The sequence below is a fragment of the Rattus norvegicus genome, chromosome 5 (assembly GCF_021556685.1).
Source record: "Rattus norvegicus strain SHRSP/BbbUtx chromosome 5, alternate assembly SHRSP_T2T, whole genome shotgun sequence".
In the NCBI taxonomy this organism is placed as follows: Eukaryota; Metazoa; Chordata; class Mammalia; order Rodentia; family Muridae; genus Rattus; species Rattus norvegicus.
The window spans coordinates 72,876,088-72,895,665 of record NC_141538.1 but is presented as its reverse complement, the minus strand read 5'-3'; the positions used below and the strand labels follow the sequence as shown (position 1 = coordinate 72,895,665).

Sequence of the window (19,578 nt, the reverse complement as noted above, 5' to 3'; positions counted from 1 at the left end):
CATAAAACCAGTATACTATGAACATGACTGAGATACTCAGGAATTCTGTTATGCAGCACAAACATTTCTATCTTTTAACAATATGTTCTTGCTTATTCTTTTTTTTTGTACAGAATGTTAGGCATACAAAATATGTTTTAAGGAGCACACCCGTTTGCAAATTAAGAGTAACATTTTCAGTTGCTCCTAGCAAACTCCTATCTCTAAGACATAGGCTCATGCTTAGCCACTCACTAAAGCAAATGGCCTCTTTGCTCTGTGGGCATCTATTAGATTGGATTGGATTAGATTAGAAAGGAAGGGATAGAGTGTGTTGTGTGATCTGCTCTTTTTGCCCTGACTCTGCAGCACTGAATGGTAAGGCTGGGTCGTCCTGATTCTTGCATCTGTTACTCTTGTCCTCAGGTCAATACTGACTGGGTTGTTTCCCCCAACTTCTGGCACTGCCTACATCCTGGGGAAGGACATTCGATCTGAGATGAACTCTATCCGGCAGAACCTGGGAGTCTGTCCCCAGCATAATGTGTTGTTTGACATGTGAGTAGCAGAATCACGTAGAGAGGAGCACCCCCAGTTTGTGACCTGGGAGTCCTGGTGTTCTGAGTAGTGTATTACTAAAGACTTTCCTTTCTTGGGTATGGAGTGGTAGGTCGTACCTCTCCTGATAGACAGTGACAGGTTGCCTTTTGATTTCAGGGGGAAATGGTGAAGTTGCTGTATCATCAGTACAGTTGGCTGATGGGATTTAGAAAGCCATGCTCTCACTTACTGGACTAGAGGGGTTTTCTGTGTTTTGTTTTTGTTTTTGTTGTTGTTTTGGTTTTTTTTTTAAGATTTATTTATTTATTATATGTAAGTACACACTGTAGCTGTCTTCAGATACACCAGAAGAGGACATCATCTGATGCCCTCTTTACAGATGGTTGTGAGCCACCATGTGGTTGCTGGGAATTGAACTCATAACCTCTGGACGAGCAGTCGGGTGCTCTTAACCGCTGAGCTATCTCTCCAGCCCCTTTTTTGTTTGTTTTTAATTTTTTAGTTCAGCCATCTTCGTGATGCATTCCTCCTTGCTCTTAGTTTGTTTTCAGTTGCTGCAATAAAACAATGACCAAAAGCAATTTGGGGAAGAGAAGGTTTACTTAATTTTACAACTCTCTGGTCACAGTCCATCACTGAAGGACCTCATAGGCAGGAACCTGGAGGCAAGAGCTGAAGCAGAGACCACAGAGGAATGGTGCTTAGATCCTTGCTCTACATGACTAATTTAACTTATTTTCTTATACAGCCCAGAACCGCCTGCCTAGGAATGGCACCACCCACAGTGGGCTGAGCCATCAAAAAAAAATGTGCCACAGACATGCCTATAGGCCAGTATGGTAGAGGCAATTCCTCAATTGAGGGTCCCTCTTCCTGAGTAACTCTAGTTTCTGTCTAGACTAATCAGCATATTCCTTAAGGCAGGGTACAAGAACCTCAAAAGACACTTGGCACAATGTCCCTGCATTCCCTGCTCAATTCATTTGCTCCCACCCAGGCTGTCCCCCAGCAAGTGGGATCCTCAAGGAGCCCTGATAGTAGAACAGAGAAAGTCCTGAACTCTCTGGTGGAGGAACAAAGAATGCCCTGAGCCCTCGACTACAGGCAAAGCCTTTTCCACCTTGTAGGTCTTAAGGTCCTTTTACCTAAGTTCAGTGGCTTGGGCTTCTGGGCCTCCCAGGGCCTCCCTTCCATTAGACTTAGAACTTGAGACCCATTGGGGTTCATTCACACCAGTGAGTGCTGAGCCAACATGGTTACTAAAAACTGAATCGGGAACCTGGAATTTAAAGTTTTAATGGCCTGGTGCCTTGTGATGAGTCCTGCTGGGTCTCATTTATAGGATATAAATGTTCCGTTGTGTGCCTCGCTATTTGTGTACCGAGAGTTCTTCCTTCTGGTTACCTTTTTAAAGAAATTGAGTGGTTTTTTTTTAAGGCAAGAATGTTGTGGAAGAGAAGAAAACTGTGCTAAGGTACACCCATCCTGTTGGCCCCGAGCTGATCTGCCCCTCTTTCCCTTAGGCTGACAGTCGAAGAGCACATCTGGTTCTATGCCCGCCTAAAGGGGCTCTCAGAGAAGCATGTGAAAGCAGAGATGGAGCAGATGGCCCTGGATGTTGGCTTACCCCCCAGCAAGCTGAAAAGCAAAACAAGTCAGCTCTCTGGTGAGCCCTGGGCATCGTCCTTACTCTTCTTCTTCTCCTTCCTTCTCCTGACAAATACCCCAGAGTTCAAGCCTGGGTGGTGGGTAACAGAAGCCTATCCCTCTTTATGTCTCCAGATGGGTAGCTCCAGTAATCTCTCACCAACTCTGCCTCCAGTCACCATTTGAAGATTTGTCTTCCCTGTCTTGTAGGTGGGATGCAGAGAAAGCTGTCTGTGGCCTTGGCCTTCGTGGGTGGATCCAAGGTTGTCATTCTGGATGAGCCCACAGCAGGTGTGGACCCATACTCTCGCAGGGGAATATGGGAGCTCCTGCTGAAATACCGACAAGGTACATGCTGTTACTTATTTCGAATCATGACCTGGGGTAGAGAGGGGCTCTTAGGAATTGTGGCTGGTTTTGTTAGGGTGACAGAGTTGCTTCTCAAGAAAAATTTGCAGCCTCCTTAAAGCTCAAATTTGGCAAGATTCTTAAAACATATAGTTCATTATCTAAGGGCCTACCAAAAGAGCAGAAAGAGTATAAGCACACACAAATGTGTTGTAGTTAGACGGTGTCCATATTCATGTTGGCCCTGACTAATGGGAATGTCTGTCAACTTCTTCGCACTCCTGATAGAGCAAGGTCCCAAATAAACACTGCTCCCCTTTTTGTGACAGTTGCAACTGCTGTCCCACAAGCCTTGCCATCCTGGGGTCACATCTACAAAGGTTAAAGACCTCCTAATGTCTTTCTCATAAATGACATCTCCGTCGTACATGCCACTATGATTAGTGAGAACTGACAAATCCCACTGTCCCGTCACCTTGTGTTTGTGCCTGGCAGGCCGCACCATTATTTTGTCTACACACCACATGGATGAAGCAGACATCCTAGGGGACAGAATTGCCATCATTTCCCATGGGAAGCTGTGTTGTGTGGGCTCCTCCCTGTTTTTGAAAAACCAGTTGGGAACGGGTTACTACCTGACCCTGGTCAAGAAAGATGTGGAATCGTCCCTCAGTTCCTGCAGAAACAGTAGCAGTACTGTGTCTTGTCTGAAAAAGGTGAGCAGCTGTCTTGTGGTTAGGCTTATGTGGGAATGAGGCAGCCAGGGCTTGCTGGCTTAGATGGCTTGTACGTGGGCGCTCCATGCTGCTAAGATTGTGGCAACATTCCCCTTGCTTTGTGGACCTGTTGCAGTGCATCCTGGCTCCTGTGTGGCAGGCCCAGGAGACCTCTGCTCCTGCCACATTAGTTCTGTTGCAGCCCCTCCTACATTCCCTCTGCAAGTGCCCTGAGTTATGGAGAAAAGTCCTTTGAGGGCTTTATTCAATCAAAGAAAAGAGAACTTGCCAAGAGGTAAGAGGAGCCTTGGCTACAAGATGCCCCACCATTCCTGCTTGTTGCCTTAAATCTCATTGACCTTGGCTTTGAAGCTATGAAACATCAAATATTTACCATATACTGATTTTACACCCCACCACCCCTGATAACCTGTGGGTTTAGAAAAAATAAAATAATGGCACTAGTACATTTTTGTTCTGTTTATATATTTTACATTTTTCAACTCAATTTTATTTGTATGTTCTATTTATTTTGTATTTTTCAAGTATAGAGCAACTCAGGGAAGACAGTATTATGTTTGTAATCTCAAGTGGAGGAAGTGAAGCTAGTAGGAATTTGTAACATATTCAAGATCTCCGAGCAAATTCATAACCATTACATCCAGAATCCTGGATCTGGTTTGTTTCTTTTTAACATGTCGGAGATGTGCTTGTGTGGTCGGTCACACCAGACCAGCTACCTGCCCCGACTCCCACCTGATTTGAACGTGTATCCATTTATTTTCCTTTTACCTGGAGCCTCCTCATTCAAGTGTGGTCTGAAGTGTAGCACATCGGGCTCCATTGGGAATTCTTTAGAAACATGGTGACCTGGGCCCCATTCAGACCTACGAAATCCTTATCTGTATGTTAATAAGGTGTCTGAGTGACTAAATGCATATTCACAGCAAGGAAGCATTAAATTAGCTAAGTGGTCAGGTAAAGCCCAACCTGGGATTGTTGGCAAATGACCAGTGGTAGCATTGATCTGTGACCACAGTTCTGTTGACAGTCACTCAGTTTGCTGATCTCTCTAGTCAGTGAGACCATCTATATAGAGCACATACATCGGAGCAGTGGCCTCTGAAGCCATGGCTGCTGGCTGCACACTTCCCAGGAAAAGCTTTCTGCTCTAGTTTTATGCAGTAGAACTTCCCGAATGCTCTGCCCATCAAAGGTGGTGAAGGCTATGCCCGGCTTGACCCCTGACCACGTTCTCACCTCCTTCTTTGTCATCAGGAGGACAGTGTTTCTCAGAGCAGTTCTGATGCTGGCCTGGGCAGCGACCATGAAAGTGACACGCTGACCATCGGTAAGGATTCTGGGGTTTCTTATTCAGGTGGTGCCTGAGCTCCCCGCAGCTGGGCAGAGTGGAGGCAGAGGAGGAGAGGTGCAGAGGCTGGTGGCGCTGACTCAAGGTTTGCTGCTGGGCTGGGCTGGGCTGGGCTGGGCTGGGCTGGGTGGCTGCGGGAATGAATGCAGCTTGGTGGTGGTTTGGCCTAACACTTGCTGGGAGCATGGGGCTTGGTCTTGGTGCTGGGAGGGCAATATTCCAGAGAACAGATGTGACTGGGAGTTGGGGAATACCTTGGAGGACTGGGGAATGGATTCAGCCAGATCCTGGATGAGATGTGGAGGGCCAAACCAGTAAGAAGGGATTTGAATTCAGCATGTAATAAAGGTGAGAGCCCAGGAAATAAGGAATAGCATTTTGATTTCCCTAGAGCAGTGCCTATGAGAGACAAATATCACCAGTGACATGTGAAATAAAAATATTAGGCTGACTACCTCTATTCAGTCCCAACAGTTGGCTTTCTGCAGGAAGGTTTCTGCTACCACAGACTGATTAGCCATCTCCTGAGGTAAATCATGGATATCCTTATCTGAAAGTTTACAGAAGAACAGGGTCTCTTATGATTTCTAAACTCATTCTGTTGAAGAGTCCTGGTACTTACACATTAGACACAGGCACCTAGCCATCAGACACCTAGTGCCTATAAGTGTGACTAGGTTTAGGGATGTAAGAATGAGTTAAAAACAGTCTTTGCTTTCTGGGAGTTCTCATACCAGAGATGAATAAGCCAATGGGTGTTAGCATCTTAGGACATATGGTGTGTAAGTGGTGCTTCTGAGCTGTTGGGAAGGGGAGAGGCAAGCTGGCACTTTCTGTGGAGCCTCTGATGACTGAGCACCTTCACACTCTGGTCCCTGCAGATGTCTCTGCTATCTCCAACCTCATCAGGAAACATGTGTCCGAAGCCCGGCTGGTGGAGGACATTGGGCACGAACTGACCTATGTGCTGCCGTACGAAGCTGCTAAGGAGGGAGCCTTTGTGGAGCTCTTCCACGAGATTGATGACCGCCTCTCAGACCTGGGCATCTCCAGTTACGGCATCTCAGAGACCACCCTAGAAGAAGTAAGCTCAACGATCCCACGGCCAGAGAAGCAGCCTCGCCTGGCAACAAGATGGCTATAGAGTTGCTTGCTGGGAGTTTAAGTCACTGGCATCTGGGTAATGTTAGTCCCCAGTAAAACACTTGAGAGAGTAGGTAGTGGGAGACAGCAGTGTAGAGAAGTGTTAGGTAGGGTTGCTCCCTGTGAATAGTGTTGTGGCCAGATGACAATGCTCACACATAGGAAATACAAACATTTATGGACAGTCGGTTGGAGTTAGGTGCTTAACTTGATAATTTTGGTATTTTTGTTTTGTTTCTTTGAGATGATACTTTACTTACAACATTTCTCCCATCCTTCCCATTCCTTCAAATCCTCCCTTACACTTACTTCTCCTTGCTCTCCTTCAAATTTTGGCCTCTTTTATTACTATTTTATTGTTATTATTATTATTATTATTTGCATTTTATTTAAGATTTATTTATTTATGAGAGTACACTGTAGCTATCTTCAGACACACCAGAAGACGTCTGATCCCATTACAGATGGTTGTGAGCCACTATGTGGTGGCTGGAAATTGAACACAGGTTCTCAGTCAGTTGTCTTAACTTCTGAGCCATCTCTCCAGCCCGTTATTTTATTTTATTTTTATTTATTTTTTTATTTTTTATTAACCCATTATTTTATTTTTTAAAATAATTTTTTTACTTATTCTTTGAGACTATCTTCCATACATTATTAATGGTCCTCTTTCAATTTCTTCATCCCCACCTCTCTACCTACCCAACTTCAGATTTTCTCTCTTAAAGACAAAATAAGCCCATGGGAATCTATCAGTATTTGTGGACCACTCCTGGGTAGGGGCGTGGCCTGGCGTGTGGTCAGTATACTGGTGTCACTCCATTGGTGGCCTTTTGTTTTAAACATTGAAAGCTCATTTACTGGTCAAAGCAGGTTGAGAATTAATTACGAAGTTGATCTAGGGTTATGAATCAGAGGTTTGGGGCTTCAAATCCCAGGTTGCCTTTACTGTGTAGCAGTGCTTCTCTTTAGAAACCCAACATCACAAGCCTCAAGGCCTGGGTTGGGTGTAAACATTGTCTGGCTTGGCTGGTTCCCAGGGTAGATTGTGCAGTAAAGACATCTGTGATGACAGTAGAGGTTCCAGAGCTCCTCTCTTGTGCCTTTGGTCGGGATTTCTGGAGACATGACTTTGAACTTCTGTCGAGTGCTTCCTACAGAGTGGTCTGTAGATGGGTTTGGAAATCAGCGACTTCATTCAGATTTCCCTGTACTATAATATTTATTTCTAATTATAAGAATCTCATTTCCTTGTGGCCATTTTGTCTTGAATAAAAGATCACAGTGTTATCCTGCTCAAAGGTCTGGGAGCACAAACCCGATAAAAGTGACTTCCCTCATTCTCTGCAGGCTCAGAATGAATTTCTTCCACAGTCATAATGAATGTATTGTTTTATTTTGGAAAGAGTTGCCTAAGCCGACAGCTGTCACACCTGAAGAAATGTTTTCTGCCCCAAACAACATCGCTCTCAAGTGGTTTTGATTAAAATTATTATTGATAAATGTGGCCTCCACCTTCTTTATCTTGAGAGCCTAATGTGGGATTCCATAATCTAATCTGGGGAGTGAGAACTTCTTTCATAAAGCAAGTGTTTTCTTACATTGCATCCTGCCTTAATTTTTCAGATATTCCTCAAAGTGGCTGAAGAGAGTGGGGTGGATGCTGAGACCTCAGGTAACTTGGCTGAGTGGCTTGCACACTGGCTAGGCTTTCTGTAGACTGTCCGAGCTGACCCCTGTTGGTCTTTCTCTTTGCATTGGTCTGATGCAGTCTCAGCTTTAGTGTATGGGTTTGCTCTGGAAGGTTTGTTGTTACTACAGATAAATAAACCTCGGGATTGCTTCTGTTTCCTATGTAGACGGTACTTTGCCAGCAAGACGAAACAGACGGGCCTTCGGTGACAAGCAGAGCTGTCTGCACCCATTTACAGAGGACGATGCTGTGGATCCGAATGACTCTGACCTAGACCCAGGTTCGCACGGGCGGGATCTTTGTTCTGTTGTTTGAACCTGAGTTTGTCTTTTATGTGTTTCCTAGCTCTCTCTTTGATGGCCTTTGGCTAAGATCCTAACAGGTCCCAAAGAAAAGTAGAAAAGATGAGAGCCCCCTTTCCAATGTGGCATATCTGGTCAAACCTGAAGAAGCCTACCTTTATCACTTCACAGTTTTCTCAGATGGGTATGAGAAAGTGACCCGTCCATGCTCCGAACCCATTTATTTACTGTCACCTCTGTAGGGTCTCCGTTTCTTGCACACTGAAGTGCTCAAGCTTTGAATGAAAATGTATTGAATGGGTGTTTGATTTTGAAAGAATCAAAGAGGAAGTTGTGTTCTTTGACATACATATTGTCGATGTGTGTGTCCATGTGAGGTTGAGATGGACAAGGGCCGTAGGAAATGAAACAAATCCGCAGACTGTCTAAGTGCCTCAGTTAGGAGTCATTCGTTTTAGACATCTTTTGGTGAGGACAGAAAATTAATCTGGTTTTATGCGTCTGGCTTTTTTTTTTCTTACTTTATGTTTCCTCATCAGGACTTAGATGTTTTAAATTTGTTCACTTTTTACCATGCATATGAAAGATAGGAGACTAATAACCAGTGTGTGCCAGCCTACACGGCCCAATTCAGAGCTGATGACTTACTCCATGGGAACAGCTTGCTTCGGATATCTGTGAGCACCAGCCCCAAGGCATCTTCATTTCCTGTGCTCATCAGACGAGGACTGAAAGCATACACATTGAGAAATACAACTTTGAGTTAGAGCCTTTCCTTAGACCTTTCAAGAAAACCATTTGCTTCTGTGAGGTTCTGGAGGCTTCAGACCACAGCTTCCAGGATGACTGCTGGAGATAGCAGAGGAAAGAGGAGATAGCAGATAAAGGAGCGATCGCAGCTGACCCTCCATATTTGCTTCTTACAGAATCCAGGGAGACAGACCTGCTCAGCGGGATGGATGGCAAAGGCTCCTACCAGCTAAAGGGCTGGAAACTCACCCAGCAGCAGTTTGTGGCCCTCTTGTGGAAAAGGCTGCTGATTGCCCGGCGGAGTAGAAAGGGTTTCTTTGCTCAGGTGAGATACCCTGGTGTCTGTCTCCATGGACTGTAGGCTCTTCGACTGGTCAAGACGTAGATACCAGGACCAGATTAGCTGGGTGTCCATACTCTGTCTGCTTCTTACCATTTGTTTATCGGGTGGCCAGTGACTTCCCCGAGCTTCAGTTTCTTCATCTGGAGGTGAGCCGTGATATGTGGTCGTGAGGAGGATGAGATGAATTTATTTAGCATAGAGCTTGACATTACTAGGGGAGGGGGTTGTAATTTAGAGGCGATCTTGAAAGGGACACAGTTTAGAAAAACCAGTTGGGCAGAATCAACTCTCATAACATATGGGTTGCCATGCTGAATTGTGCTTGGCAGGGCATAATTGACACTTAGCTGATGGAAAGGATACTGAGAGAACTAGGAATGTAACTGGAACATAGACCCCCTGCCTCCCGACATCCCCCACCACGTCACAGTTTCCGTGCTGACTTGATTGGGTAAAGTCAGCTATAGCGTTATTTCGTTCTACAAAAAGGAGAATTATAGAGAACATGTCCGTCGAGTCCTCGCTGGTGACCACCTGGGCGACATTAATTCAGAGCACCAATGTGAAGCCTGCAGATCAGTGAATCACTGGCTGACTCCCCTCTGATCCATAATGCTCTCCTGTGTGAGCAGTGATGATGATACTAACACCCCCACTGACCACGGAATAGATATTAAAGGAGCTCGTTCTCGCTGCGGTACTTTCCAGTGCAACTATTCATCCAGTGATAAGATTCCGTTTTAAAACCCAGGAATACTAAAACCACAGTTACTGTTAGAATTCTTAGGGCACTGGGGATGGAATCCCGGGATGTGAAAGCTCTCTAGGCAAGCTCTCTACTGCCAAGTTACTCCTGCAGCCAGGGTTATCATGGGGTCATTGACGTTTTAAAGGGTCAATCTCTCGGAAATGAAGAGATCCTTTAGTTGACCCATATGTTATGTTGTTTTCACAGAGGGTATATATAAAGTTCGAGGAATTTCATGGAAAAATTTAGATAATTCTGCTTTTCACGGTGCTCATAGGAGAGACACTGGCTGCTTCTGCTCCTTACCTTGGGAGGAAGAGGCTTAATTTTCAGTCTCCTTTTCCTCCCAGTTGCCAAAAACACATTGGTGGGACTCAGCCCCGTGCCTTGCCTGCATTCCTTATTCCTGTGTTGCTAGTCTGTAGGGATGGCTAGACTTTAAGGGCTTGCTCCTTAGACTTCTAAAAAGTTGTCCTGTTGTCTCTTCCCTCTCCAATGCCTGTTTATAGATTGTCCTGCCGGCTGTCTTTGTTTGCATCGCCCTGGTCTTCAGCCTGATCGTGCCACCCTTTGGCAAGTACCCCAACCTGGAACTTCAACCCTGGATGTATAACGAGCAGTATACATTTGTCAGGTATGTCTGCCCTCTGTGCCTCAGGGCAGAGAGGCTTGAACCAGGACATCAGCGTTGCTGTACTGAGAGCCGAGGAGTCAGAATCCACGGTTCTGAGGTGGAATGGTTTTCTCATGATGGCTCTGGCTCCTATAGAAGCCACTGCTGCAGCAAAGGGCAGTAATAAACGATAACTTGAAATTCCAGGTTTCCTCTTGTATTGTTGGGCTCTTGTTGTCAGGAATGACCAGCTATGCATAAATTCAGTAATCACCAAATCTTTCAGGTTAGGATGCTAGCTAAGTGTGTGTCTTTAGGCAAGAATGCTTCCTATTTCATACTGGTCCTATTAAAAATCAAAAGATAGAGGACTGTCTAACCTTGTTTAGCACAGATTTTCTTCAGGTCGGATGCACTGGTAGGTCTGCAGATGGGAGAAAATGTCAGTGATAGAGAGGGCAGTTTTAAAAGGATTAAAAATCTCTGTGTGTGCATGTGTGTAGGATACGTATATATCATAATAGATCGCTTATTAGCCTCTTCTGCTCTAGCTCACTTTCATCCTATATGGTTGAAAGTTTGTTTGATCGGTTTCTAGCTGATGACCTAGTATTGCCCATAGCTACAGATCATGACATTGGTTTGTGATCTAGGCTCACTATTTCTTGGGCTTTTTAATTGTTCATACAAGTAATAAAATCTTCCTGTCTGTTCTTAGAAACTTCTAGTTGTCAGTGTCGAGTGGTAATTGTCAATGTAGTTTTGAAATACTGATCCTTAATGATTTTACTTCAAATGAAGGGTATGTGCATTTGTGTGTATGTGTGTGTGTGTGTGTGTGTGTGGTGTGTGTGTGTGTGTACATGCATGCCTTCACTCTGTACATGATTCATTGGGGGTATTGTATGTTACCCTGATGCCAAGTGTTGGAAACTCCTTGCAGATGACTTCTGTGTATTACTTATTTTAGCTTTAGAAGCTTGTTCCTCAGAAAGTGCTTAGTAGAGTTTTATCTGTAGAAAACGTTTCTTGCCTCCAAGTCCTGGTTTGGATGAATTACTGATCTGAATGTCTCCCATGTGACTGCAGTAACGATGCTCCAGAGGACATAGGCACCCAGGAACTCCTCAATGCTCTAACCAAAGATCCAGGCTTCGGGACCCGTTGTATGGAAGGAAACCCAATCCCGTGAGTAACATTTCAGCCATGAGCTGCCTTCTCATGGTGGCCACCTGGTTTTCTTCCTGGTGCTGTTGCCTGTTTCATTGTGACCACTGTCAGTATTTTCTTTCAGTCAATTTTTATTTTAAAAAGCCAGGGGATAACCAAATCAATGTAGTAACAAAGAGACTCTTCTATATACAAATCATTACTTACATTTGCTTACTCTGTTGTGATGCCGATTTTAAATCACGGTTTATACTTACCAAGTGCTTTCCCCTTCTCTCCTTGACCCTGGCTCCCATATTTGCATATCATAGTAGGCTAGGTACAGTAGACTGGCTACAATAGACTTGGCCATAGTAGTGTGCTGTTTGCAGCTCTGCTCATCATTGCTTTACCTTAACCAACAGAGCTGACCCACTGATTATATGTTTATAATAACAGATACTTTTATTTTTGTGCAGTTACATATTTTCATCACACCTTCAGGACTAGTTCTAAATAGTAGGTAAATAAACTCAGGGATACGTCCAATTGACTGTCTACCAAGGAAGCAAGTTATGGGCACACTGGTCAAACCAATGGAGAGGTGAGGAGGAGAGAGTTGGAGCTAGTAGACGGAGCTTCAAGTTTGCAGGTCCAGAGAGAATTTACGCCTGAGGTCCACATGCACATGAGTGGTAGCTAAGGAACTGTGGAGGGTTGACAAGGCGACAGAGAAGTACAGAAAAGAAAATTTGAATCCCAAATGACAAAGGAGAAGAAGATGCCTAATCTTGTGTCAGAGCATTGAACATGATGGCTATGTCTGTCTAAGACCAAGCAGATTGATGAATAATTTCTGTGTGTTTATCAGCTCTTAGTTTTTATTTGCGTAATTACCTTTCTGTTGCTGTGATAAAACTCCGTGACCAAGGCAACTTAAAGAAGGAAGGGTTGGCGAGGGCTTCCAGGTCCAGAGGGATAGGAGCCCATGACTGTCATAGTGAGGAGCATGACAGCAGGTAGGCAGGGATGTGCTGGAGCAGCAGCTGAGAGCTCATGTCCTGATCCACAAACAGGAGGTCTTTTGAATAGCACGAGTCTTTTCAGATCCCAAAGTCTGCTCCCAGTGACACACCTTCTCCAACAAAGCCACTCTTTCTGATCCTTCCCAAACAGTTCTACCAACTGGAGATCAAATATTCAAACATCAGCCTGCAGGACCATTCAAACCACCACAGTGTCGGATTTTGTGTTAGACAATGTTCTGTCACTGAGAAAACCCACTTACGAGGAGCAGAGATTTATTGGTGACTTGTGGTGTCAGAGCTTTTGGTCCATGGTTGATTGGCTATGTTGTTTGGGGGTCTTTTGGGGTCCCTAGTTGGGTAGAACATTATAGTAGAGAATGTGTGCTTCTGTATGATATAATAGCTTCTTATATCCTAGAAGCCAAGCCAGGTAGCAAAAGAAGAGAAAGAAGGCTTGGGGTCCCAAGATTTCCTTTGAGTGTATGTCCCCAGGGACTTAACTTACTTCTCTTAGGTCCTATGACTTACAGACTCTGTTAGCACCCACCCAGTAGCACCACAATCTGGGGATCAAGCCTTCAGCATTTGAGCCTTTGGAAAATATTAAAGACTCAAACCATAGCATATCCTTAGTACTTACAAGGTGGCAAACCCAGCAGCCAATATTGATTCCAACTAAAAAGATTCTGAGAGTGGAGAAGGACACAGATTCTTGACTTCACCACACGTTAGGATTTCATGTGAAGGTTTTTAGGAAAGAAGGATGAGGTAAGATGATAATCTGGGTAGCTGGGTCCTTTGTTGGTAAGCTAAACTGTATGGATTCGTGAATTGATTCCAGCAAAGGCCAGATCTATAGGAGAGAGAACTGAGCTGACAGCTGGCCTGCAGAGATAAAAGAAATGTCCATGACATCAGAAGGTATGAGTGCTGTCTGAGCGCCATGGACGCTCTGCTGGAAGCGGCCTGAAAGGCAAGAGCTTCATCCACCATCTCAGACTGAAATTCAAATTTGAGGTTCCTGGGGACCATTAGGACAGACCATTCTGGCTTAGTTGCTTTTTCAAATGGTCTTTAGTTTGTCTCAGCCTGTTGTCTTTTAAAGGTCATGGGTGTGAGCTTCACAAGGGCAAATATTTTAGGGAAAAGGCTTTAAAGAGAAAATAAGTTATTTGCACAAAAAGTACTTGCGTGCATCCTTATAAACATGGACAAGTGCACAGATGTGAGATAGAACGATTGTGTCTCTAGTTTAAATTGTGGAATCTTGAAAATTGGAAATATGGAAGAGAGATTAGAAACGGCAAGTCATCTTATACTCTTATTTCATCAGTAAGGATAAATGAACCCTGAGTTTGCAGGGGGCTTGTGATAAAGCACCAAACAGTTCAGGGCTCTAGGCAGCGATTACCGTCTTCGTTGCTCATAGATGCCCTTCCCTTTCATACTGTGAGCATTCCCACTCCACTCAGCTCCTCAATTCTCTGGCTATTGTACAACATCAATTGGATCTTGCCATTCTCTACAAGATTTTCAACATGCTAAGCATAAAATACAAGCTGCTAACCATGACGATGTCGTGTGACACCTCCTCTTCTTCCCTTCTCATCCATCAGTCTGTCGTAGGGCTCATCACAAGACCTTCTAGTATTTCATCAAGCACAGACATGCATCTCTTTGCAGGGCCTTTATATCTTTGTATCTGATTGCCCACAGCTGCTGTCTGACATGTTAATTCTCCCCAATTCTTCTAAAATTAATTTATGTATTCTAGTGTGTGTGCACGCTCGTGCGTGTGCAAATGCATGTCATGATACATGTGCAGAAGTCAGAGTAAAACAAGGTCTAGAGATGGATCCAGGTTTGACTGTGGGTACCTTTATCTGCCGAGGCATTTCACCAGCCCATCTTTTTCCCAATTCTTTATCTAGCTTATGATTGGGCTGAAGCAGATTCAAAGGTCTGCTCTCTCCGTGTACTTTCCTGTTGTGTTTGCTTTATCTGGGGTTGTGTAAAATTAGATTTGTTGAATTGTCCAACACTTTCTGGCTATGAAGAACCCATGAAGGCAGAGAGTTTCTGTTGCCTTCCCCAGACTCTCAGATACGGAACACTGTGCAGCACCTAGCGGACCCTTGCTGTGTGTTGTGTCAACAAACATTGGTTAGCCGGGTTGAACAGAGCTCAGTGTGAGCATCTGGACCCTGTTCATGTCCTATTTTCTGGATTTTTTTGTGATTCTCCAGCTTCCACAGGATCCTACGAGAGCAAACATAATGAAGCCAAACTGTTTTTCAAATGGGGTGGGGAGGCACATGGGTCCTTCTGAAGAGCAAACCTGTGCTCTGAAAGGATCAAGGGAAGACAGGCCCTTTTCAGGCAAGCCTACAACGCTTGGTATCTGCTTTTACAGAAACACTCCTTGCTTGGTCGGGGAGGAGGACTGGACCACTGGCCCAGTTCCCCAGACCCTCATGGACCTCTTCCAAAATGGGAACTGGACGATGAAGAACCCCTCACCTTCGTGCCAGTGTAGCAGTGACAAAATCAAGAAGATGCTGCCTGTGTGTCCTCCAGGGGCAGGGGGGCTGCCGCCTCCTCAGGTGTGTGAGTCCCTGTCAGTGTGACTGAGAAGTTGGCCAGGTAGCCTCTGTGTGGCAACCGGAATGAGTGAGATGTGAGGCCACCGTTATTTCTGCCTTGATCTCTCTTGGGAAAAGCAAGTGGGTTTTGAGAGAGGTTGTGTGAGCTGCACTGTACAGTTCCTGACACAGCAGTCATAGGTACATGGGTACCGTGGTTCTGCCACAGTGGAGCTGCTGGCTGTGTTAACTCCTTGGGCCTGTGTTTTCACTTGAGATTAATGGGCCACAAAGCTTAGGTGTATCTCATCAACTCCAATATACTCTGGGCTCTGAAGTTTGGAGGGAGATTGAGTTGTTTTGTCTTTGTTTGTTCTTTTGTTTGTTTTGTTTCCCCTGAAAATCTCAGGACAATAGTGGTATCTGGCCTTTTATCACAATCTAGGTTGGGGGGGCGGGGACAGGGGATTTTTAGTGGGTGTGCAAACTTAAAAGAAGTCATAAATCAACTGACTGGCCCAGTTACCAACATAACTCCAAAGTACAAAATAATTCATTGGGCTGTTTATAATGCTGTTCCCTGAATATTTGGGTGATATGGAGAGTCCCATCTAGATATCCGGTGAACACTTTCCGGGGGATGATTTTGACTTGGCATAAGTGAGGGACAAGTGTCAATGGTCTCGGTGGTGGCTGGCTGAGGGTCTTGCCTGGGGCCCTGTGGTCCCTATTGTTTTTGTCTGTTTTCTGCCCCGATTCTTACCTGTAAGACATGTGAACTTGGTTTCTGTGTGATGACAGAGAAAACAGAAGACTGCAGACATCCTTCAGAATCTGACCGGAAGAAATATTTCAGATTACCTGGTGAAGACATATGTGCAGATCATAGCAAAAAGGTATCTTCCTATTGAAACCTAGCTTGCTACATATGTAGATTTGAGTGGTAGGGAAATGGAACTTCCCTACTGTGGTTCAGTAAGAAATTTAGCACATTATATCAGTTAGACAAGAGGATATGGGGACTTGTGAGCCTTGAAAGTTCAGCCTGGAGAATGTGGCTGCCTGCTTTAGAATGAAAATAAGTGATAAATTTGAACTGGGATTTGAATTCTGACTTATTCTACTAAAGTCTTCACCTATGTGAATTTTAATTTTTTTTTTTACATTTGATACTAGTGTTGCACTCTTAAATCTGTGGGAGGGTTAACAGAATTGATATAAGCAAAGACCTGTAGGTCCTGTCTTGTGGATGGCTTCAAAAACAAGATCATGGCAGACACAGTAGCCTTTCTGGCATGTGGAGCCTTTAAAGAGACTTGTAAATTCCTGGGATATGACCATAGAGTGACCAATGTTTAGTCAGTGCTCAGAAAATCTGTTTCCTTCCCATCAGTCTGGTCAGGTGTCATGTCCCTGTTTGAACTAACTTTAAATGGCAAGGGTGTGCTAGAATAAGAATAGGCCATGTAGAGGTTGGGGATTTAGCTCAGTGGTCGAGCGCTTGCCTAGCAAGCACAAGGCCCAGGGTTCAGTCCTCAGCTCCAAAAAAAAAAAAAAAAAAAAAAAAAAAAAAAGAATAGGCCATGCATTTCTCAGAGCTGTAAACTCTCCATATGAGATTCACAATAAACAGCTTTTAGTTCAGTAATACCTGGGTCAGTAATACATTTATTTATTTGTCTGTCTGTTTGTTTAAGACAGGGTCTTATTACATTAGTCCTGGCTGGCCTAGGGCTCTCTATGTAGATCAGGACGGCCTCAGAATCATAGAGCTTCATCTGCCTTTGCCTGTTCAGTGCAGTGCTGAGATTAAAGGTGTGTCCCACCCTGCCTGCTTGTAAGGTGGACTTTAAGTTGACTTACTGTACTATGTGATTCTTAGATGAGTAAGGTTTAGAAGATAGCAAACAGGACATGCTGAGAGTGGCCTCCCTTACACATGTGCAACTCTACAGCATTGGCCGTTGGCCTAGTTATAGGATCACCTATCTCTGTGCTTTGTCCTCAAGTAGATGATTACTGTTGCATCATCAATATGACCTGTGCTTTCTAGATCTGATGTTTGGCTTGTCCTTTCTTTCTGCAGCTTAAAGAATAAGGTCTGGGTGAATGAGTTTCGGTAAGTTAATCCCTTCTCCCCATTCCCCCTGAATCACTTCAAGTCTCAGGAGAGTGATTTTGATGTAGGAATCTTGGTTCAAAACAGAGTTATGGGTTTGGGGACTGTTTGCCACTCTTGGTACACTCTTGGGTGTCACCTCACCATGAGGGGGCTGAGGTGCTGCAGACCTGTGGAACACACGAGGGCACAATCAGGGTTATACTAGATTCACTATGGGATTTGTGTAGCACACTCTTTACTCCAGAGGCCCCAGAAATATTTGATATAGTGATTTCCTTGAGGAGTTTCAGAAATCCCTTGTAGGCCTCTAGAGACTTAAGAAAGTAAAATGTCATGAAGGAAACCCTGTCCTAGCTGTATTTTTCCCCAGACAGATTCCCAAGGGTACCTAGGGACTCAAGGACTCAAGACCTTTCATATTATGTGAGGTCTTGGAGGAAAGAAAGGCATCAAAAGCATTTATTTCCACTGATTTCCCCCTTCTGGATTTTGAAGGCACAGGTGAGAGTAGGGAAGGAAACATTTTTGAAGTCATGAGTTGCAATGTAGCTGTTCAAAAGACTTCAAATTTCAGTTTTCTACCCTGCCTTTTCTCCAGGGGCCAGGGTCCCTGGAGCTCTGAACAGAGCAGTCATAGGCTCACTTAATGCCAAGGAAGACAAGACCTGTCTGTAATCCCTACCTGGCTTTCAAGGCTGCCCATCCTCCTGTCTTCCCGTCTGTGACACGGGTGCTTTATTTCATGTCATTAGCTCTAGGCCTTCCCTGCTCTGCAGCCATCTTGAGAATTAAGATGGCTACATTTCACCAGAGGAGGCAAACGTTGGTTCTACTTTGAATAAGAGGCGTCTCTCAGAGAACCTTGTGCACTGCAGTATCTGCTGCCGTGACTCATGGCTTGGGCACACTGTCTGGCTTTTAACAGCAGGCCTTTCTTGTAGGTATGGCGGGTTTTCCCTGGGTGTCAGTGATTCTCAAGCACTTCCTCCGAGCCAAGAAGTTAATAATGCTATCAAGCAAATGAAGAAACTCCTGAAGCTGACCAAGGTATAGCATCAGTCCTGAGACATGTCAGAAAAATGGGTCTGGAATTGATAGTCAGTGGTCTGAACAGGTTTGTATACAAAGCAGTTCAGATAAACCAGACTACTCATAACACACACACATACACTCCATGCACACTCGTGCTAGGACGTTTCTGAAAGTGTAAGTCAAAATGAACTCAGAGATTAAAAACTCTTAAAACAGTCAAACTGATAAGTTAGCCAGTTTGTAAAATAAATTGAATTTCAAACAGTTTCCTAAAACAGTGAGTAGACAGGAAATGGGGGAAATGAGTTAATTTACTTTCCAGGTTGGTTGGCTGGGCTTCAAGAGCTGCTAAGCCCACATTTACTTCTCTCTATCTCGAGTTTCCCATGTTGAAATTGTCAGGTGACATGGACCCTGGGGTTTCGGACAGTCGTACTGGGCCTAGAGCACTTACGCCATGGGAAGCATCTGCATGTCTTGTGGGTTTTAGTTCTTGGGATGATGAAGAGACTGAAGAATCGTGGAAATTTAATTTTTTATTTTCACTTATGTGTATGAGTGGTTTGCCTGCATGTATGCCTTTATACCATGTGTGTGCTTGGTGACCACAGAGGCCAGAAGAGTATATTTGCTCCCTTGAGACTGGAGTTACAGATAGTTGCGAGACCCCATGTGTATGCTGGGAATTGATCCTGGGTCCTCTGGAAGAACAGACTGTACTCTTCACTGCTGATCCTTCTCTAGCTCAAAAATCTTGGGGATTTAGGTTACGAGTCTCTGTGTGTGCGTGTACGTGCGTGCATGTGTGCATGTGTGTTTTTTCATGACTTGTGACATCATGGCAACATTGATACTTTGGATTCTAGTGGTCGGGAACCACATATGTAATGGCTTTAGAGTTAATTTCAGTGAATGAAGTGGAAGTCATTTTGGTCAGCATAGGGCTGCCTCATTGTTTACTATCACCCCTTATCGGTGCAAACAGACACCACTGAATCAGGATTCTGTTGTTCACAGGACAGCTCTGCAGATCGGTTCCTCAGCAGCTTGGGAAGGTTCATGACAGGACTGGACACCAAAAACAATGTCAAGGTACACCCTTGGCTATGTTCTTGCTAAACAGTAATCCTATGTTCCTTGAAATCTCATGGTCAAGTAGTGAGGGACATTTGTGGTAGAAAAGAGCAAACGGTTATCTTTACCAGTGAGATGATACAGTGTAGTGATTAAGAGAATTTGTTTTGCCACCATACTTAACGTGTGAACCTCTGTGGTCTTTGCCTTAAGCTACCTAACCTGGTTAAGTGTCCCTTTCCTGTGCAGCAGGAAGGCGGCAACTGTGGCTGCCTCTAACTCTATGTGGGTAACTAGTTAAAAGTGTAAAAGTCTTCACATAGTGAAGGCCAGAGGTCAGTGGACCCTGCATCTGTAACGCTTTTGTTTGGTATGT

General features: G+C 44.5%; 1 protein-coding gene across 2 annotated transcripts in view; it reads left to right on the top strand.

The window, feature by feature from the left end:
* The window catches only part of Abca1 (ATP binding cassette subfamily A member 1), a 123,756-nt gene that overhangs the window by 84,108 nt on the left and 20,070 nt on the right, over positions 1-19,578 (top strand). Inside the window, exons 20-35 of one of the 2 annotated variants that reach the window (XM_087548928.1) lie at positions 406-537; positions 2,064-2,206; positions 2,398-2,535; positions 3,031-3,251; positions 4,630-4,708; positions 5,505-5,707; positions 7,393-7,441; positions 7,626-7,739; positions 8,688-8,836; positions 10,112-10,236; positions 11,305-11,403; positions 14,806-14,995; positions 15,776-15,870; positions 17,061-17,093; positions 18,038-18,143; positions 19,146-19,220. In XM_087548928.1, coding sequence (XP_087405054.1) covers positions 406-537; positions 2,064-2,206; positions 2,398-2,535; positions 3,031-3,251; positions 4,630-4,708; positions 5,505-5,707; positions 7,393-7,441; positions 7,626-7,739; positions 8,688-8,836; positions 10,112-10,236; positions 11,305-11,403; positions 14,806-14,995; positions 15,776-15,870; positions 17,061-17,093; positions 18,038-18,143; positions 19,146-19,220 — 1,951 coding nt within the window. 2 annotated transcript variants of the gene reach the window in all.